Source organism: Lepidochelys kempii, chromosome 5, assembly GCF_965140265.1.
Source record: "Lepidochelys kempii isolate rLepKem1 chromosome 5, rLepKem1.hap2, whole genome shotgun sequence".
In the NCBI taxonomy this organism is placed as follows: Eukaryota; Metazoa; Chordata; order Testudines; family Cheloniidae; genus Lepidochelys; species Lepidochelys kempii.
This window is the reverse complement of record NC_133260.1, coordinates 136,206,449-136,229,320: the sequence shown is the minus strand read 5'-3', so window position 1 is coordinate 136,229,320 and position 22,872 is coordinate 136,206,449. Positions and strand designations below refer to the sequence as shown.

Below are 22,872 nucleotides of genomic sequence, written 5' to 3'. Positions count from 1 at the left end.
TCTGCCTCTGTTTGCCTCTGTTTCCCATCTGTAAAAAGGTGGGTACTCCATTTTTAGCTCAAAAGTTTTGAGGCTTAATTTAATAAATGCATGAGGTACTAACACTACAGTGAACATCATAGAATTGCTAGGAATAAACTGCACTTCAGTTGAGAATTACCATAAGAATCCTCATCTCTCTTTCAGGGACTGTTGTACATTTTTATGGGAGTAGACTAAGGTAGTAACTCAAGCTTATTTTGTCCAGCCTCAGTGTAACATTAATGTAGAAAACTTTACCCTGCCTATTATTCTTCCCAAATACTCCTACCTCAAAATCATCACAAATAGTAAAATGAACATGATTTTTGCTAGTTTAATTCTATTAAGCAAAAACAGGTCGACAAAGAAGCAGATCAATAGGAAGGAACGGAAGCTGCAAGACAGACAAAAAATGAGAATCATGTTAGTTTGTAACATGAGATTCTCTGAAGATATCATCTCTGCAGGATTCTTGCTTCTTACTGTCAAAACTTTCCTACCTCTAAAGGTTTTTGGTCCTTCACAATGGCAGTAAAAAGTTAGACTATGAATCAGGCTCCCTACTAGCCTTCACCTGACCAAGTAGAAACAGTGTCTCATTGTTACTGTTAGCTGTTTCTTGACCACAGTCATGACAAGCAGCTAGCTAGAGACTGCTCTTTGTCTGGCCATTGCTTCAGCTCTTTATCTCCTTATTGCTATATCCTACCTTCCAGTCAGTTCCATTATGGCTGTTGACATATGAGGCTTTTTCCTCTAGCGATTTTATACAGCTTCAGTTCTCAGGCCTGTCTTTGTCGTCGTCTTCTCTCTTGGGGGGTTTTTTTTTAAACCCCTCCATCAGGGACAAAGTTTGGTAGGCACTTCAGTGTTGCTAAGCTCAGCACTAGTTCTGTGTATATTGGTCTGGTGACTCCTACAGCACACGTGGTACCCATTTTCTTTTTATTTTGGGTATGACATTTTAGGAGAAAGGAAGTCTGCTCAGCAGCTTCAAATCTTGTCCACGAGGTAGAACATCACTGAAGACTTGAAAACCACATTTGGTGCCTCGTGTGATTCAGAGGAGACCACAGCATCTAGAGGTGCCAGATGTGCTTGCAGATGCCACACCAAGCAGTGAAGAAACAAGAACTTAATTTGAAGCATTCCACCGAAACCTGCAAATTCAGCATGAGATTGGCTTATTGGCTTTCTAACCATCAGAGAAATGAAGTTCTGGAACAGTTGCCCAGGGGGAGCAGTGAGAGCAAAAAACCTGACTAGTTTCAAGACTCAGCTTGAGATGTTTGTGGAGGGGATGGTATGATGGGAGTACCTACAATGGCACGTGGCTCATCTGCTACTCTTTGTAGCAAATATTTCCAAAGGCTGGAGATGGGATACTATATGGAGAGGGTGTGATGGGTTCCCCGCAGGGGTGCCACCTGGAACTGGGATACCACTGAGCCCTCTGACCCACCAGCCTGGGCTCCCTCTCACACTGTGCTGCTGTGACAAGCTGCAAAGCCCTCCAAGCTTACACTTTCACCAGCATTCATGGAGGTAGGGACACACCCAGCTTCAGTTACATGCAGGCTCTCTAACCACCAGCCTAGGATCCCAAAGCAGTACCGTCCTTCCCCGGTCAAATCTGATGAGTATGTGGGTTTACTACCCAGTCTGCCTCTTCCCTCAGTGTAAAGGGGACCATGCACACTTGTAGTGACCAAGCTGAGATTTTCCTAAGCTGTGAGTCAAACGCACACTGGTTTGGATTAAAACATAAAATAAGTTTATTAACTACAAAAAGATAGATTTTAAGTGATAGCAAACAGATCAAAGCTGATTACCTAGTAAATAAACAAAAAGCAAACTCTGTTTAATATACTAGATTAGATATGGATTAGCAAATTCTCACTCTGAGTGATAAATAGGTTGGCAGATTCTTAAGGTACAAGCTGCCTTTGCTTTGCAGCTTGGGTTTCCCAGGTTTTCATACACAGGCTAGAAGTCCCTTTAGCCTGGGACCATCACTTCCCCCAGTCTAGTCTTTGTTCCTTAGGTGTTTCCAGGTGTGTTGTTGTAGAGAGATTGAGGTCCCATCATGATGTCATTTCCCTCTTTCATATTTTCTTCCCACTTGCTGGAAAGCTCTTTTGCTGTGACCTGGGTCAAACTGTTCCCATTGTGCAGTGCTATCTCTGAGAGGTTTCTATTGTACACAGTTCCTGGGGTAATCCTTGTGCATGTGTGCATTTCCTCAATAAGCGATTAACATTGTTTGGCCTTTTTACTGTTGTATCTGAAAGGCTGCTTGTGGGTGTGTTCAACCTCACAACGTGTTTCAGTAACACATACGTAGCCAAACTTCATAACTTCACATACGATGATAGCACATACGATCCAATGAGATATTAATATCTAGCAGGTCAAGACTTTTAGAATGTTACCTCATAAAGCGTACTTTGTGCAAAACATACCCTAATTATCTGACAGAGGTGAATAAAGGGGTGCCAGGGTGTCTCAGAGGGGTCTGAGTTACTACAGTGAATTCTTTCCCAGATGTCTGGCTAGTGGGTCTCACTGATAATGTGCAAGCTCTAAATGATCTAACTGATATGGGGACAGGAAGGGATTTACCTCCAGGTCAGATTGACAGAGACCCTTGGGTTTTTTGGCTGCATCTGCAGCATGGGGTTCAGGTCACTTGCTGATTTGAACTAGAGTAAATGGTGGATTCCCGGGAACTTGAAGTCTTTAAATCATGACTGGAGGACTTCAGTAACTTAGCCAGAGGTCAGGGGTCTGTTACAGGAGTGGGTGGGTGAGGTAGAGTGGCCTGTAATGTGCAAGAATTCAGGCTAGATGATCAAGGTAGTCCCCTCTGACCTTGAAGTCTGAGTTTAGGTGCCAAGAAAAGGATAGCAGCTTTTTTTCACTTTTCTCTTGGGACATCCCTCATGCTTTGTATTCTCCAAGAGTGCAAATCCTTTATAGGGGTGTCTTTAGAGACAGGAAAATTGTTTGCCTTGTAACACTGCTTCTCTGAAGCTACCACCTTGTAGAATGCTCTCTTGCCTGTGCATATTCCAGCCGTTTGGGGGCTACCTTTTTTGAGGTTTTTCTTGTATCTGAAGCACAACTTTCGGTCTAGCATTGATGAACTTGAGGAGTTTGTTTATTTTTGGAGCTTTCCTTCTAGTCAATTGAAGAAACTGACCGGGATGTTCAGAAGGTGTCAAGCAACAGCTATTAGGGGCCTTGTGTGTGCAAAACATCTTAAGAGTTGGGGGAGTTCTGCCAGCCTTATGCCAAGGAGCTGTCACTCCTGTGAGATGATAGATCTAGAGAAGCAGAATTGCCAGATAAATGATGTTCTTTGAGGTGGCCTCAGCACGCACCTGCTTCCGGGATAGGCATTCCCCGGCCTGGCGAGATCAGAACATTCTAGAGCCGCGTCCGTTGGGCCACACGTTCCTTCCTCGCTCCCCCCCACCACCATGCAGGGTTCCGAAGGTACAAAGGCGGGGGTGGCCCCAACTCTGCAGTTTCTCTCTACCACTGACCGGACCGTGCAGTGAGTTTGGAGCACAGCCCAGTATCCTCAGCGATTCCCTTGTTGTTGTTTTTTTTTCTTCCTCCTTCTGGGGTATCTTTATTAATTGGTCAGCTTTTTAAATGAAAAGGGATAAGATGCTTTTGTGAGCATCATCTAGATCTGCAAAGATCAGGAGAGTATACATCAGACTTATTAATGGGGGCTGGGAGGATCTTCAGGCATGAGGAGATCTCCTTGCAAAAGTGACTGGTCCCCGAATAGGTGGACTCAAGATCCTTGGTTTGATTGGCGGAGTCTACTGCTTGGCTGAGCTGACTTCTCTGTCTCTCTCTTCATAAGCCTTTTAAATAGGGAACTGTAGTTTGAGAAACTTTTCAAGGCTCTGGTGATTGTCTATACACACCTGCTGCTTCAAGCTGGATGTGTGCTTATTCACTGAGACTGTCTTACTGTTTGTTCGCAAAAAGAAAAGGAGTACTTGTGGCACCTTAGAGACTAACCAATTTATTTGAGCATAAGCTTTCGTGAGCTACATTGCAGGGCTCTGCACAGAATTATTCAGTAGCTTCCTTATTTTTTTCTGGGTAGGCTTACACTTGTGAATTCCAGCCTTTCCAAAGGGAGTATTAAATGATTGTCTTCTACCTGTAATATATTGTTTTGATACTTTTTACCAGTGTAGGAGACAACCTAAATTAGTTCACTTACTTTGTCCCTGGAGCTTGTAGAAGGGAGGAGAAATGTTTAAATTGATGCAGGAGTGCCAGTGATTAGAGGTGCTCCAGATGGAAAATTTTTTGTTGTTCTTTTGCCAGCAGGGAAAATGCTTTAGTTCTTAATTCGTGACATGGAAATACACAGAAGCCATTTTACAGGAAGGAAGTGTTGTTGTGATATTAAATGATCTTTCTGGTAAAATCCAATAGCTTAAATAAATGAATTTATTTGTGTACCGGTATCTGTCAGCTGAACCAAATTAACCTTTAACCTTTTACTATCTCAGTGGTTACTAGTATTTACCTTTCCCAAAAGTGTTTGTGAGTGGGATAAAGATGGTAGGTAGCAGGGAGACATCTGCTAATGATTCATTTGATAAAAGTGAGGCAGATTAAATCTATGATAGCAACCAACAATTGTGCTTGTGAGTCTAGTATTTGCTTTTCTCCAGCTGCATACATCAGATTGCAGACAGGTTCATGCTGTACAGGAATTCAAAGTTTTCATGACCTGTACACTAGTGGCACTTGATGTATGTATAACTGCTCATTGAGATGAGAGATCTGAGAGATAACGCAGTAATTGGATTTTGAATAGTTATTTGACTATACCTAAATTTTGTTGATGGCAGCAATTTAATAAAAATAAATATGAAGATATAACTTCAAAATACAGTGCAGCGAGCCAGCTTAAACATTCTTTGGCTCTACTGCTAGCAAAATAGTAGCTTATCAGTATAATTGACTTTGTAGCACTTCAGCTAGCAACGCTAAAGTCTAAATACATTTCAGCTTTAAAAGTTTTCTTCCAGTTATTGAAATTGGTGCACAAAGCCTTAACTATATAAAGGTCTTTGGTTTTACTATAATGTATTAAAAAAAAAAGTTGTAGTTTGAGCTTTTTTGCTCCCATACAATGTACAAATGGCTTGAAGCACATCAATTTAAGGTATATACTTTCTTGAGATTCTAACTTGTATTGTAAGTTACTATATATCTTAACTGATGCTGGAATTAATGTTAAATTTCTCCCATACATGTTCCAGCAGTTAGACTGTTTTGAAGTAGAATGACACTTTGAAATGTCTTGGGAATGTTACCCCCCAAAAGCTGACATGGCCTCAAAATAGAGTTAAATGAGAACTTTCATTCAGCAAAAATTACATGCTATCTGGGTAGCATGTAATGTTGTTAAATGGTTTTTTAGAGGAGAGAACCCTTTTTAACAAGGACACAAAGTTTCAAGACCATTTTCGTGAAGCTAGTAGTTATATATCATCTGAGAGAATGGTTTGCTAAAACCTGCTGCTATTAATGCTCAGCTGTGCTGGCTGTAATGATATACAGTAGCTCACATTTGAGAACTTTTTCACAAAAATTTTAGCCTGGAATTGGCTTGTCTTTTCACCCAGAGACTGCACACCATTTATTGCCCTATAAACCTACCTAATTAATCTTGCTCTGCTGTTGGATGAGGAATATCAGTTATGGTGTTTTGGCTGGATATTGATTGCTCAAAGACTATGCCTAGGAATGAACATTTTAGGTATGAGATTTAAAAGGTTTATTAAAAAATAAGCATCAAAAGCTTAATTTCTCTAGGGATATATTTTTACTATTGTTAAAGTATATGCTTGGGTGAAGGAACCTTTCAAATTGAGATTATAATAGTCTTTTCTGGTTTTTATATATCTGCCCATGTTATAGGAAAGCCAAAAGCAACTTTGAGACAGCCAGGATTAAGGGCTGCACTAGAAGGCAGAAGGCCTACACCCCCCTGGCCAAAAAGCAAAGGAAGTTCTTACGGAATTGTGAAACCCAGCATAGAAACTGTTCAATATGCTTTGCCCCCGGGACCTGGAAGTGGACTATCCAAAGAGGTTCTAATGCAGAGACATGTCACAATGATTAACAGGTCAGTGTTTATAGTGTAATAGTTATAAAATGTGCTGGACAAAAAAACAATTTTGATAAGCTGAAAGTCCTGAATTGTGGACCTTCAGGGAACAGCTGAATTGTCTGAATTGTCCACATTTACGAAACTTATTTTTATTAAAAAATAAAAAGTGTAAATGCAACAATTCTTATCAAGAAGTGGGATTATACCAGAATACTCTTCTGGTATGTGGGGTAATGAAAGCACTTTGCCTTTCGTCTCCTCTGTGTCACTATGCCACTATCTTAATATACCATGTTTTGTGTTACAGAGATGAATTATCGCTTGAGGGCGTGTTGCTTGAAATTGCCAAATAATATCCCCCAGACACTTTTAAATTTATGAAAGGATACGGCAAAATCTTGGGCACAACTCAATTCCTGAAAAGATTATTCAAAAAATGTTAGTTAAAAAAAAATACTTATGAAGACTTTCAATCACCTACCACAAGCAAAAAAGTAAATATCAGAAACAACCTGTTTCAGTTCTGAATGGCATTTGTAATGCTGTTGCCGGGAAATCCATGGGTATAATTTAAATATCTTTTACAGGTAGAACACATGCTTGAGTTCAATGTGGTGACTGCTTTCAGTCTCATAAAGGGGCATTGCATAGAGCAGAAATCTCCATTCAGTGCTGGTGAGAGACTGAAAGTGACTGTAAAAAGAAAATGACATGCAGTTCTTTAAGATCTCAATAACTTGCAGTTAAAACTTTCCTCTGTTTACAAGAGAGGATTCCATCTTGCTACCTTCCAGCCTTGCAAAGAGAGTCTGGAATGAGAACCTGGCTTGACAGTTGTTCTGATTAAGCATAATTGGATGTAAAAGATTCTGCAATGGGAACATAGTTAACAATTTTGTTGATGTGTGAGCCAGAAAGGACTCCTGCTCACTTTGGCCTTGAAGTACTATGAAGAATAAAGTTTTATTGTCAAAAAGTAAGCCGCTATTTCCAGGATTATATACAGGATGCAGATTTGTTTTAAGAGTAATATTTAGCGATTTCACATGTAGATCTCACAATGCTCTGCAAAAATGGGAGGGGGGGGTATTATTTACCCCCATTGTATAGTGGGGAAACGGACGCACAATGTCTGTGACTTGCCCAAGGTTACTTAGTGAGCCAGTGGTCTTGTGATCCTCTTCCCTCTGCCAGATGTCTCTTTTCTGACCTGAGCTGTAGCTATGCTTTAATCTATGCATGCTGCTGTGAAAGCATTTAGACTTCAAATGATTATGCTTACTGAAGGTGGCTTTTTTTAATACACACAAGAGTAAAGAGTAGATTGCTTGATTGTATTTTGACATCTTAGGGACAAACATGAAAATGTAGTACTAAGATGAAGACAAGTAATGTTGGTAACTTCATTTGTGGATGTGATGGGTTGGATCACAGAAACCTCCTTGGCACTACCAACTTATGTGCCAAGACTACTTCTGCCCCTGCTTTCCCTTCCCTCCCTGCTTGGGACTTCAGTGCCCTTCCTGGTTTGAGCCAGACCCGCTAGCCTGCTGCAAACCCAGACCCAGGTCTGAACCACATCCCCTAACAGCTGTAGGCTTAAACCTCCCTCTAGCAAAGGGGAAAATTCACAAGTTGAGACAACAAAGGTAAACTAATACGCCTTGCCTGGCGGTTGCTTACAAGTTTGAAATATGAGAGACTTGTTCAGAAAGATTTGGAGAACATGGATTGATGTCCGGTCCCTCTTAGTCCCAAGAGCGAACCATCCGGGGCGGGGGGGGAACTCAACACAAAGCCTCTCCCACCCCAGAAGTATCTTTGGTCCCTATTGGTTCCTTTGGTCAGGTGCCAACCAGGTTACTTGAGCTTCTTAACCCCTTACAGGTAAGGAGGAATTTTAGGCTACCCCTATGGTTATGATAGCCGCCCAGGTATTAATACATACTCTGGATTAATTATAAGTAAAAAGTGACTTTATTAAATCCTAAGAAAGTAGGATTTACCAAACAAAATAAAATAGAACATGCAAGTCTATGTCTAATACAGTAAGAAAACTGAATACAGATAAAAACCTCACCCTTAGAGGAATTCAAGTAAGCTTCCTTTTACAGACTAGTCTCCTTCTAGTCTGGGTCCAGCAATCACCCTGTAGTTACTGTCCTTTGTTCCAGTTTCTTTCAGGTATCCTGGATGGTGGAGAGGCTCTCTCTTTAGCGAGCTAAAGATAAAATGGAGGGGTCTCCCATGGGTTTAAATAGACTTTCTCTTGTGGGTGGAGACCCCCTCCTCTCTCCTATGAAAAGTCCAGCTCCAAGATGGAGCTTCTTATGTAGATTGGAGCCTTCCAAGATTCATTGTCCTTTAAGTGTTTCTTGATTGGGCATGTAATTTACACATGCCTTTCTCAAGATGCCGCTCAAATGCTTTACTAAGGCAACTTAGAAATCAAGCAAGTACACAGCCAATATTCATAACTTTGAATACAACAATGACACATGCATACAAATAGGATGAATAGATTCAGTAGAGCATAACCTTTACAGAGATGCATTACATGGCATATGTAGCATAAAACATATTCCAGTTATGTCATATAAACATTCATAAGCATATTTCCATAAAGCCTTATGGGGTGGACATGTACATATTTTTAATTAGTAAAAATTTAACAGATTTTCAGATGTATTGAGGACCCACATCTCCTGTTGAAGTTGGCACCTCTGGAAATCAGGCCATAAATTAGTGTTTGAATTGTAAATGTATATCTCTAATCTCTGTATGGGATGATAACTGATAGCTGTATTTGAAAAATGCATCTATACAAAAATTGCACAATAAACATGTCAGTTTCTCTTCTGTACCTAGAAGTGTGTCTGGGAGGATTGCAAATAAAAATGGGATCGTCTGTCAAGCAGAAATTACAGTATTACACTACTAAATGCTCCATGCTATTGTCAGTAAATACTGATACTCCATGAAAGTGTTTCCCTTGGCATTGCACTGTCAGCATGGAAATACGGATTTTTTAATTATTTTAAATTGAGTATATAACTGAAAAAGTCAACTTTTTGAGTTCTTTCATTCTGGTGTTACAAAACCACCACATGCAATTTACAAAAAGAACAGGAGTACTTGTGGCATCTTAGACTAACAAATTTATTAGAGTATAGGCTTTCGTGGGCTACATACAGCCCACTTCATCAGATGCATAGAATGGAACTTAGTTAGAAAATATATATATATACACAGATAAGTTAGAAGTTACCAAACAGTGAAAGGCTAATTAGTTAAGATGAGCTATTAGCAGCAGGAGAAAAAAAACGTTTGTAGTGATAATCAAGATGGCCCATTTAGACAAGAAGGTGACAAGAAAGTGTGAGGATACTTAACTTTAGGGAAATAGATTCAATATGTGTAATGTCCCAGCCACTCCCAGTCTTTGTTCAAACCCAAGTTAATGGTATCTAGTTTGCATATTAATTCAAGCTCAGCAGTTTCTCATTGGAGTTTGTTTTTGAAGCTTTTCTGTTGCAAAATTGCCACCCTTAAATCTTTTACTGAGTGGCCAGAGAAGTTGAAGTGTTCTCCTACCGGTTTTTGAATGTTATGATTCCTGATATCAGATTTGTGTCCATTTATTCTTTTGCGTAGAGACTGTCCAGTTAGATCAATGTACATGGCAGAGGGGCATTGCTGTCACATGATGGCATATATCACATTGGTAGATGTGCAGGTGAACGAGCCCCTGCTGGTGTGGCTGATGTGATTAGGTCCTATAATGGGGTCACTTGAATAAATATGTGGACAGAGTTGGCATCGGGCTTTGTTGCAAGGATAGGCTCCTGGGTTAGTGTTTTTGTTCTGTGGTGTGTGGTTGCTGGAGAGTATTTGCTTCAGGTTGGTGGGCTGTCTGTAAGCGAGGACTGGTCTGTCTCCCAAGATCTGTGAGTGAGGGAAACATTTTTCAGGATGGGTTGTAAATCTTTGATGATGCACTGGAGAGGTTTTAGTTGAGGGCTGAAGGTGACAGCTAGTGGTGGTCTGTTTTCTTTGTTGAGCCTGTCCTGTAGTAGGTGACTTCTGGGCACTCTTCTGGCTCTGTCAAGCTGTGTTTTTCACTTCAGCAGGTGGGTACTGTAGTTTTAAGAATGCTTGATAGCAGTCTTGTAGGTGTTTGTCTCTGTCTGAGGGATTGGAGCAAATGCGGTTGTATCTTAGAGCTTGGCTGTAGACAATAAATTGTGTGGTGTGTCCTGGATGGAAGCTGGAGGCATGTAGGGAAGTATAGCAGTCCGTAGGTTTCCAGTATAGGGTGGTGTTTATGTGACCATCGCTTATTAGCACAGTAGTGTCCAGGAAATGGACCATTTGTGTGGATTGGTCTAGGTCGAGGTTGATGGTGGGATGGAAATTGTTGAAATCATGGTGGAATTCCTCAAGGGCTTCTTTTCCGTGGGTCCAGATGATGATGTCATCAATGTAGCCCAAGTAGAGTAGGGGTGTTAGGGGACAAGAGCTAAGGAAGCATTGTTCTAAGTCAGCCATGTAATTTACATGTATCCACTACAATTTTGAGAGTCTTCCACTAAACTAGCATGAAGATTGACTTACAGCCCTCTTCATAGGAAACCGTGCTAGTTCATCTTTTGGGGTAACTGTCAGAACACTAGAGACTAGTGGTGTTTCTGCTTGCATTTTGATTTAAACTGGCTCTGAAAGCTGAGAATTCAAATGAACCTTTTTTTAAAGGAAAAGTTAACTATTAAAAGCTGGTATAATTTTAATACAGTACAGTGTCTTTTTGTGGGGGGAGGGTTAGTTTTTAGTGCACTTGAATCCAGCAACTGCATGGCTAGATCTGGATGAATTCAGAGGAGGGTTCTTTTCTGTTTTTGCTGGATTAGCATTACCCATTGGTTTTCAGCTATTCTTTGACTATTTAAAATCCAGCTTGGCTAAAACAACTGCTGCACCATCATTTCTCTTTATGTAACGTTTATTGCTGAACTGGGTCATCAAATGATACAGAGAATGTCCTCGTTCTATCATTGTGGTTGGACTAAGTCTCAGAATAGCTTTGATTACTTTGATAATCCTCAATGTATTATTATGGTTAGTTTTATAACTAAGCATTGACATGAAGCAAAATGAGTTGTATGCTACTTTCCGCTAAGGCATAAATGTTAACAATGCATATCAGTGCGACAGTTTAATTGTATTCACTAAAAATATTTTTCAAAAGACCGAAAACCCACAAGAATGTTATCCATTCAGATTTCATATGCAAGTCATGTGTATCAGTGAATGGAGGAGCAGAGAAACTAACAGCAGTAAATTTCACTCTTCAGAAAATGGGGTCCTATCTAATCCTGATTCTTGCTTTAAGGGCAATGCAGATAGCCTGGTGAGCATGTGTAGGCTTTGCTGGTGTAAAGCACACCCAGAGATTGCCATGTCAGCTGTAACACTTTTGTAGGCAAGACTAGTAGCACCATCTATTAAAGTTGCCTGGTAGATCACATAAGACACTGTTTTCAGCTGCTTATAACTTTTGTCAAACTTGAACCATTAAAATTGAAATTTCCTGTGCTGGGTGTTTGCCTGAGGCAGGGGTTTGTTTTCTTGTTTGGGTTTTTTTGGTGGGTAGTTTTTCAATTTCAACCCAATCAGTTGAGTTGTTTCCAAGAATGTTAGGGAAAAATAAATTGTCTCGTCAGCGTTTAAAATAAATAAAGATGTTTCTTTAGAAGTTCTACACCTTCATGTTCTGGAGGAGGAACTTGAAATTTAGCAGGGGTTTCTCTTTGTGTCAGGGATGTGCCTTTTGTTCCTATAAAAATCTGCCCAATTTTGGCCAAGTTATAAGCCATTGAAAAAATCTGTCTGTGCGTGCTCAGACTTCTTAGAGGTTAGTAGATAAAATCTGATTCATAGGGTCATAGAAGATACGGGTTGGAAGAGACCACAGGAGGTCATCTAGTCCAATCCCCTGCTCAAAGCGGGACCAACACCAACTAAATCATCCCAGCCAAGGCTTTGTCAAGCTTGGCTTTAAAATCCTCTAAGGATGGAGATTCCACCACCTCCCTAGATAACCCGTTCCAGTGCTTTACCACCCTCCTAGTGAAAGTGTTTCCTAATATCCAACCTAAACCTCCCCTACTGCAACTTGAGACCATTGTTTCTTGTTCTGTCATCTGCCACCCCTGAGAACACCCTAGCTCCATCCTCTTTGGAACCTCCCTTCAGGTAGTTGAAGGCTGCTATCACATCCCACCTTACTCTTCTCTTCTACAGACTAAATAACCCCAGTTCCCTCAGCCTCTCCTCATTAGTCATGTGCCCCAGCCCCCTAATAATTTTCATTGCCCTCCACTGGACTGTCTCCAATTTCTCCACATCCATTCTGTAGTTGGGGGACCAAAACTGGATGCAGTACTCCAAGTGTGGCCTCACCAGTGCCGAATAGAAGGGAATAATCACTTCTCTCCATCTGCTGGCAATGCTCCTACTAATACAGCCCAATATGCTGTTGGCCTCTTGGCAACGAGGGCACACTGCTGACTCATATCTCATCCACTGTAATCCCCAGGTCCTTTTCTGCAGAGCTGCTGACTAGCCAGTTGGTTCCCAGCCTGTAGCAGTGCATGGGATTCTTCCTTCCTAAATGCAGAGCTCTGCACTTGTCCTTGTTGAACCTCATCAGATTTCTTTTGGCCCAATCCTCTAATTTGTGTAGGTCACTCTGGACCCTATCCCTACCCTCTCGCGTATCTACCTCTCCCCGCAACTTAGTGTCATCTGCAAACTTGCTGAGGGTGTAATTAATCCCATCATCCAGATCATTGATAAGATGTTGAACAAAACCAGTCCCAAGACCAACCCCTGGGGTACTTCACTTGATAGTGGCTGTGTCAGGTTTCCTTCCCCCCTCTGAACTCAAGGGTACAGCTGTGGGGACCCGCATGAAAGACCCCCTAAGCTTATTTCTACCAGCTTAGGTTAAAAACTTCCCCAAATCTTTCCTTGTCCTTGGATGGGTACTGCTGTCACCACCAAGTGAGTTAGACAAAGATTCAGGAAAAGGACCACTTCCTGTTTTCCCAAAATATCCCCCCAAGCCCCTTCACCCCCTTTCCTGGGGAGGCTTGAGAATAATATACCAACCAAATAGGTTAACAAGGTGAGCACAGACCAGCCCATTAGGTTTTTAGTGTCTTACAAACCCATCAGGTTCTTAAAAACAGAACTTTATAATAAAAACAAAATAAAAGAAGCACCTCTGTAAAATCAGGATGGAAGATAATTTTACAGGGTAAACAGATTTAAAACAGAGGATTCCCCTCTAGGCAAAACTTTAAAGTTACCAAAAAAAAAAAAAAACAGAAATAAACCTCCCTTTTAGTCTAGGGAAAATTCACAAGCTAAAACAAAAGATAATCTTAATGCATTTCCTTCCTGTATCTTACAATTTGTAATCTTAGGTGCTTAGTTCAGGTATGGCTTTAGGAGATATATTTTTCCCTGCCCTGGTTCCTCGCTGACCCGGAGAGAACACAAAGAAACACAAAGCAAAACCCTTCCCACACAGATTTGAAAGTATCCTCTCCCCTTATTGGTCCTTTTGGTCAGGTGCCAACCAGGTTATTTGAGCTTCTTAACCCTTTGCAGGTAAAGGAGGGATTTTATGGTACCCTTAGCAGTATGTTTATGACAGGCTGCCAACTAGACATCGAGCCATTGATCACTACCTGCTGAGCCCAACAATCTAGCCAGCTTTCTATCCACCTTATAGTCCATTCATACAATCCATACTACTTTAACTTGCTGGCAAGAATATTGTGGGAGGCCATATCAAAAGCTTTGCTAAAGTCAAGATATCACATCTACCGCTTTCCCCGTATACACAGAGCCAGTTATCTCATCATAGAAGGCATTCAGGTTGGTCAGGCATAACTTGCCCTTGGTGAATCCATGTTGACTGTTCCTGACCACCTTCCTCTCGTCCAAGTGCTTCAAAAGGGATTCCTTGAGGACCTGCTCTGTGATTTTGCTGGGGTCTGAAGAGAGGCTGACAGGTCTGTAGTTCCCAAGACTTGGGCGGGGGGGGAGAGGGGGAGAGAGAGACTGGATGGAGAAGGAGACTGAGATGTGGTGGAGATGGGGAGACAACTGGAGGCCAGGACTGGATGGAGGATAGAGAAACTAACTGGATGAGGAGCCAGAAAGGAGAAACTGGGACTGGCTGGACAAAGCATCCGGGAGTGAAAAAGGGTGGGGGGGCTGGGACTTGGAAAGCCTGGAGGAGGAGAAGACAGTGGCTAGGCATGGAGAATGGGTCTGGGACAAGGCAGAGAGGATCATCTTGAGGGGACTGAGTAGAAGGTCTGGGACCATGAGAACACCCAAATCAAAAATATTGAATAGTTACTCATTCAGTGATTGTCCATCCTGTGCATTGAATGAGGCAGGGATCCTATGAGAAAAATAGTATGTGATCATGTAATTAAAGATTGTATCATATTACTTATGCATGAGGGGGCAGAATTAAGGTTGCACGAGCATCCTTGATTTTGACATTTCCTAACTTGGTAAAGTCAAGCACTCATCTTCATGTTCTTTTAACATGATTTTTTGTGTAATTTCATAGGGCTTTTAAAAAAACAGAAATAACAGAAATTCCATCATGTGGCATTATATTGACACCCACATGCTTCATCAGTAGGGTTGAAATCTTCAGGTCCATCACACAGACCTCTCCACTTGAGCTAACTGAGTAACTGAAGGCAGGTACAGTGGAACCCCAGAGTTACGAACACCCTGGGAATGGAGGTTGTTCGTAATTCTGAACAGTCCATAACTCTGAACAAAACTCTGTCCTTTGAAAAGTTTACAGCTGAATGTTGGTTTAATACATCTTTGAAACTTTACTATGCCAAAGAAAAATGCTGCTTTTAACCATCTAATTTAAATGAAACAAGCACAGAAACACCTTGTCAAATCTTTTTTTAAACTTTCCCTTTATTTTTAGTAGTTTACATTTAACACAGTACTGTACTGTATTTGGGTTTTTGTTTTTTTGTTTTGTCTCTGCTGTTGCCTGATTGCTTACTTCCAGTTCCAAATGATGTGTGTGGTGGGCTGGTCAGTTCCTAACTCTGGTGTTTGTAACTCCGAGGTTCTCTTGTAGTAGGATGTCGTCCTCTGTAGATCAGTACTAGTTGGGGATGGGACATTTTGCTAGGGGGTTTCATAGACATTTGCAGGCAGCAGAGGAATGGTGAGATTCAGGAGTCTTGGATTCCATTCCAGGCTCTGGAGAGTAGTGTGCTCTACTGGGCACAGACTTTACTGCCCATGGCTGGCTTCTTGACCTAGTCCCATTCTCCCTGTTTATCCAGTCACCACTCCTTAGGCTTCTCATCCTGATTCCAGTTTTCTTGCCCAGCCAACCCTAGGCTCCCCCATCTGATCCGTCACTCTCCTCTCCTTATCCCCCACCTTCAACCCTTCTCCATTTCCCCACCTCACAGCTCCTTGTCTGAGCTCAGTGTTCTCCTTTCCCTCACTGGCTCCCAGTCCCAGCCTATCCTTCACTGCACCATCCACCTGCCATTACCATCTTCCTCCCTATTCTTAGCCAGGCTTCCCTCCTTCTTCACCTGGTTCCCAGTTTACTCCCGTTCCTAAACTTTTCCTTGCCCCTCTGCATTTAGTCAGGTTGTTTCCTCTTCCATTCTGCCTATGCACCAGCAGGGCAGTCATTGATAGCACACGAAAGAGGTTCCTTGTTCTCAGTTCTGGCGCCCAACTCTGCCGTGGCACAAAGCAGCAACAACAGGGATAGTCTGGCTTCTTTGCCAGCCACCCTGGGCTGGAGCATTCAGTTGCTCTGTGAGTATGGCACATGTGCGACATCATCAGCACTAGGAACTGAGAGAGGCTCAAGCTTGCCGAGTGAGGTCAAATTAGCAGATTTTAACTGCTTATCTCTAAAGTCTCCAAGCATGTGCGAGCTGATTTTTTTTTTTTTCCAAAGACAGGTAACTTGGCCAAATTTGACTGGATTTCCACAAGAACAGCAAAAGGTACATCCTTGATGTGAAGTCCACCCTCTGCCAAATTTCAGGTCCCTGGTTCAAAGCACTAAGACTCTAAAGCTTTCAAAGAAATGGTCCTAAGAATTTGTTTTAACATGGGCAACCTCATTTTTTGGAAACAGCTGAACGGTTTCTGCTGAGTTTTTTTTTTTCTTTTTTTAAACCACCTGAAGTCGAGACCCAGCATGGAAAATTTCAGCTCAAATTGTTTGGCAAAGTTATAAGCAACAGAAGGCAGGATCTTATGGATTCTGGAATCTTATGGAAAGTGTCAGGCAGTCCTAATAGGCATTGCTGTCAGTCTCATGAAAATTAAACATTCTGGATAGGTCCTGTGTGAGTGTGGCATGAGTACCTGAAATCATTTGGATGAAAATAAAACTATTCATGCACCCAGAGCTTTTTCAAGCCTTTCTCTGCAAGCATGAAGGCTAGAAACTCAAGTTTTTTTAAAAATGAGAATCTCATCTCCTTTAGGTCTGTGCTCTTGTACACCACCTCCCCTGTAAACCTCAAAAAGTTAGCAGAATTAGGAGAATCTCCCTGATTTCTGTAATCATAGACTCATAGGACTGGAAGGGACCTCAAGAGGTCATCTAGTCCAGTCCCCTACACTCATGGCAGGACTAAATATGATCTAGAAGGACCTCAGAGTATTGGTTAATCACAGGACGACTGTGGGCATAGCTACACTCAAAACTTCAAAGTGCTGCCGTGGGAGCACTTTGAAGTGCGAGTGTGGTCGCATGCCAGCGCTGGGAGAGAGCTCTCCCAGCGCTCCTGGCGCTCCGCCTCCACGAGGGGATTAGCTTAGAGCGCTGGAAGCACAGCACTGTCTACACCGGCGCTTTACAGCGCTGTAACTTGCTGCTCTCGGGGGGCTGTTTTCACACCCCTGAGTGAGAAAGTTGCAGCGCTGTAAAGTGCCAGTGTAACCATAGCCTATGAGACCCGTGAAAAAAGCTAATGCGGTCTTGGGATGCATCAGGCGAGGTATTTCCAGTAGGGATAAGGAGGTGTTAGTACCCTTATACAAGGCACCGGTGAGACCTCCCCTGGAATACTGTGTGCAGTTCTGGTCTCCCATGTTTAAGAAGGATGAATCCAAACTGGAACAGGTACAGACGAGGGCTACTAGGATGATCCATGGAATGGGAAACCTGTTTTACGAAAGGAGACTCAAAGAGCTTGGCTTGTTTAGCCAAACCAAAAAAAGGCCAAGGGGAGATATGATTGCTTCTAAATATATCAGAGGGATAAATACCAGGGAGGAAGAGGACTTTTTTAAGCTCAGTACCAATATGGACACAAGAACAAATGGATATAAACTGGCCATCAGGAAGTTTAGACTTGAAATTAGACAGCAGTTTCTAACCATCAGAGGAATGAAGTTCTGGAACAGCCTTCCAAGGGGAGCAGTGGGGGCAAAAGACATATCTGGATTCAAAACTAAGCTTGATAAATTTATGGAGGGGATGGTATGACAGGATAGCCTAATTTTGGCAATTAATTGATCTTTGACTATTAGCGGTAGATATGCCCAATGGCTTCTGATGGGATGTTAGGTGGGGTGGGATCTGAGTTACCACAGAGAATTCTTTCCTGGGTGTCTGGCTGGTGAGTCTTGCCCACATGCTCAGGGTTTAGCTGATGGCCATATTTGGGGTCGGGAAGGAATTTTCCTCCAGGGCAGATTGGCAGAGGCCCTGGGGGTTTTTCACCTTCCTCTGCAGCGGGGGCACGGATCACTTGCTGGAGGATCTCTGCACCCTGAAGTCTTTAAACCATGATTTGAGGACTTCAGTAGCTCAGACGTAGGTTAGGGGTTTATTATAAGAGTGGGTGGGTGAGATTCTGTGGCCTGCATTGTGCAGGAGGTCAGACGAGATGATCATAATGGTCCCTTCTGACCTTAGTCTGAGTCTAGACCATTCCTGACAGGTGTTTGTCTAATCTGCTTTTAAAAATCTCTAATGATGAAGATTCCACACCCTTCCTAGGCAATTTATTCTAGAGCTTAACCAATCTGGCAGTTAGGAAGTTTTTCCTAATGTCCAACCTAAACCTCCCTTGTGGCAGTTTAAGCCCATTGTTCTTCTTAACCTCTGAGGATAGGACAAGAAGCAATTTTTCTCCCTCCTCCTTGTAACAGTCTTTTATGGACTTGAAAACTGTATCATGTCCCCTCTGTCTTCTCTTTTCCAGACTAAACAAACCCAGTTTTTTTCAATCTTCCCTCATAGGTCATGTTTTCTAGACAGTCAGTCTTTTTTGTTGCTCTTCTCTGGACTTTCTCCAATTTGTCCACATCTTTTCTGAAATGTGGCACTCAGAACTGGACACAATACTCTGGTTGAGGCCTAATCAGCGCGGAGTAGAGCAGGAGAATTACTTTTTTGTGTCTTGTTTACAACACTCCTGCTAATACATCCTAGAATGATATTTGCTTTTTTTACAACAGCATTACTCTGACTCATATTTAGCTTGTGGTCCACCATGACCCCCAAATCCCTTTCTGCAGTACTCCTTCCTAGTCAGTAGTTTCCCATTTTGTATGTGTGCAACTGATTGTTCCTTCCTAAGTGGAGTACTTGCATTTGTCCTTATTGAATTTCATCCTATTTACTTCAGACCATTTCTCCAGTTTGTCCAGATCATTTTCTATCTTATCCTCCAAAGCACTTGCAACCCCTCCCAGCTTGGTATTGTCCACAGACTTTATAAGTGTGCTCTCTATACCCCTGTCTAAATCATTGATGAAGATATTGAACAGAACTGAACCAGAACCAATCCCTGTGGGACCCCACTCGTTATGCCCTTCCAGCATGACTGTAAACCACTGATAACTACTCTCTGGTAACGGTTTTCCAACCAGTTTTTCACCCACCTTATAGTAGCTCGTTATAGGTTGCATTTCCCTAGTTTGTTTATGAGAAGGTCATGTGAGACAGTATCAAAAGCTTTCTAAAGTCAAGACATACCATGTCTACCACTTCTCTCTTCTCCTTCAACCCCCCCACCCCACCCACCAGGCTTGTTACCCTGTCAAAGAAAACTATGAGGTTGGTTTGACGCAATCTGTTCTTGACTGTTACTTAGCACCTTATTATCTTCTGTATGTTTGCAGATTTATTGATTGCTTAATTATTTGCTCCATTATCTTTCCAGGTACAGAAATTAAGCTGACTGGTCTATAATTCCCCAGGTTATCCTTATTTCCCTTTTTATAGATTGGCACTATATTTTCCCTTTTTTAGTCCTAGAATAATAGGGCTGGAAGAGACCTCAGGAGGTCATCTAGTCCAATCCCCTGCTCAAAGCAGGACCAACACCAACTAAATCATCCTAGCCAAGGCTTTGTCAAGCTGGGCCTTAAAAACCTCTAAGGATGTAGATTCTACCGCCTCCCTAAGTAACCCATTCCAGTGCGTTACCACCCTCCTAGTGAAATAGTATTTCCTAATATCCAACCTAGACCACCCCCACGGCACCTTGAAACCATTGCTTCTTGTTCTGTCATCTGCCACTGCTAAGAACAGCTGAGCTCCATCCTCTTTGGAACCCCCCTTCAGGTAGTTGAAGGCTGCTATCAAATCCCCTCTCACTCTTCTCTTCTGCAGACTAAATAACCCCAGTTGCCTCAGCCTCTCCTCGTAAGTCATGTGCCCCAATCCCGTAATCATTTTCGTTGTCCTCCGCTGGACACTCTCCAATTTGTCCACATCCCTTCTGTAGTGGGGGGACCAAAACTGGACGCAGTACTCCAGGTGTGGCCTCACCAGTGCCGAATACAAGGGGAATAATCGCTTCCCTCGATCTGCTGGCAATGCGCCTACTAATACAGCCCAATATACTGTTGGCCTTCTTGGCAACGAGGGCACACTGCTGACTCATACGATGGCAAAGGCAGTCTGAGTTTGAGTTTCCTTTGGGTATTACAGAGCAATTCATGTAGTTTGAGTACCTTTTTAAAAAAAAAGTCAAATACATAACATGGGAACCTAAAATCATTGACGAATGGTGTAAGCAGATATGATGGATCTTTTCACTTGTATTGGAATTGTGAAAACACTGAATTAGGAGTTGTCCCATGAAAAAATATTAAGTGTGAGCAAATAACAAGAATATCACCTCATACTGAAGCATGGTATCTTTATAAAAATGGAAAAGTACACTGTTTTCTGTGTGAACACAGGTTCTTCCTAGGGAGCTGTGCAGGAAATGGTGATTGAGTAGGCTATTTGAGACACACAGCAGTAGATAAATGCTTTACTTAACATCCAAATAAGTCCACTCATTAATACAACCAAACAGCAGAGAAATAGCTTATAAAATGATCATACTTACGCACGCTTAACAGTCATGGAAAACAAAGATAGAAGAAATCAGTTAGTGAAACCCCTCAGAAGACAGCGTACTGACCCAGTTGACGCCAAGCTGGGGACACACCCAATTTCATGGTGGCGTACACAGAGTTATATAACTAATCATATTCATAGCCATACTTGACCATTTCCGTGAACGTAAAACAGCTTGGGCCTTGCCCTTAATCTGTGTGTGGTATTTCGGGTGACTCACACTAACAAAAGCTCTTTGCACCAATTAATTTTGTACTAAATCCTATAAATCAATGCAGTTCTCTTTAACTAGTTGAAAAAACACCTAAAACTTAATTATCCATGTACCTGTTTTTCTGCGGTTAACTTTTTTTGTGTCACAGCATGAGTGCACAGTTCTACAACGCTGGGTTAAACCCTCAGGCCTACTTCAACTCACTCAATCAATATTACCTTTTATACTATAGCAAAACCCAACACACTCTGATTTAAAACTTCCTGCTTGCTTTCCAGCAGATTTCACTCTAATAAGCATTATAATGCTGTCAGCATTATCACATAATTCCTCAGCCAAATACTATACAACAATAGCAGCATAAAGTCAAAGATAAAATGGGGTCATAGGCCAGCCGTATGGAGCACTAGTGACACCTAGTGGTGTACTGCTCCAAATATAGAGCAGAAACTCTCTTGAAATAGGGAAAGAAGATGCATAAATCTACGTAGTCTGAACATGCCAGGGCCTATTCTCTGCATTTATAAACCTTAATGAAAGTATAAGTTGTAAGGGGCCTGTAGCATTAAGAATCAAATTTAATATTAGCTCATTATTGGTGTTTTTATTAATTGCATTGTATTGCTTTTACGGTTTGTAGACTAATTTGGATATTGCTCTGTGATTCCTTTGAACAAGAATTTGCAATTCACCTAAAAGGGATATACACCCCTGCCCGTAACAGGAAGTTTCACCACCCATTGTTTTAGACATAGACATGACTCGGCAGCTCTTTCATAGAGGCCCTATGAAATGCCATGCAAGAGGTAGATGGTTCAAAAGACCTGCTTCCCCACATCCTCTCCAACAGGCTTTGCATCTCAGTCTTCAGTCGCAACATGACATTATTTTTGATGAGAGTTCAAGAGCCGTGAAACACTTAACCCAACACGGGGACTAGAGATATATTATGGGTAGTGGAAAAAATTAGTAAAATGTACATCTTTGTAAGAACACTACATGTTTGTGAGACTGCAGTGTACCAGATAAATGGATGAAGGGCCAAATCCTGAGATGTGTTGAGCACCTGCAGCTTGCTTGGAAGTCGGGATTTGTCCCTAAATCAGTAAGATATTTGAAAAATGATGTATGAGAAATATAACATGATATACCTATGTATATTAGGGCTGTCAAGCGGTTTAAAAAAATTGAGATTTAAAAAATTAATTGCAATTAATCGCAGTTTAATCACAAGTGTTAAACAATATTAGAATACTATTTATTTAAATATTTTTGGGTTTTTCTAAATTTCCAATATTGGGTTAGGGCTGGGCGCTCTGGGCTCCAGCCCCGCATGGGAAGCTGCGGGCTGGAGTTTCAGCCCCCCCGCCACAGATACCTCATGCCCCGAACACAGGTATCCAATTAACGCATTAAAAAAATGTATGCGTTAACTTTGCTTTCAGTTAATTGCAGGCGTTAACTGAGATTAATTGACAGCCCTAATATTAATGTATTATAGTATGTGATTATATAATGAGATGACAATGCGTATGTGTATAGGACAGTTAAAATCAAGAGCTAAAGACTAAAGCCACTTAGGCACCCAAATTACGCAAGTGTGCAACGTTATCGTTTTCGAGTTTGTTTGGAAGGAATATCAAGATTCCTGAACTTTTTTTTTTTAAATGAGGCAACTAGTTTCTAATACTTCGGATAAACTAGCCATATTTTTTGTCTTGCAGTTGATGTGCATTCTTTACTTAGATGGATATCAAGTGCAAGCATCTTTGGTGTCCCAGAGAGAGTATCCACCTCTGGCCTTGATATTGGTAGTCTGTTGAGCCTTCCTAAGGAGGTATGATTAGCAGAAGCTTGAGAACCTGAGGGAATGCTTTAGGAGAGGTGGTCAGCTTCAGAGTGACATGAAACACTCCCTGCTATAATTAACAGTTGAAACTTGGGCAGCTCCTTCCTTGGTCTCAGTGAATTGAGTTTAGTGAGTTTTCACAATGCGGTTCTTCAAAGAACCGCAATTTT

At 41.7% G+C, this 22,872-nt stretch overlaps 1 protein-coding gene across 8 annotated transcripts in view; it reads left to right on the top strand.

The window, feature by feature from the left end:
- TDRD7 (tudor domain containing 7) overlaps window positions 1-22,872 on the top strand; it is a 105,814-nt gene that overhangs the window by 17,503 nt on the left and 65,439 nt on the right. For all 8 annotated transcript variants that reach the window (XM_073346061.1, XM_073346058.1, XM_073346059.1 and 5 more), the window contains one exon: window positions 5,986-6,193. In XM_073346061.1, coding sequence (XP_073202162.1) covers window positions 5,986-6,193 — 208 coding nt within the window. The remainder of the gene's footprint in view (window positions 1-5,985; window positions 6,194-22,872) is intronic.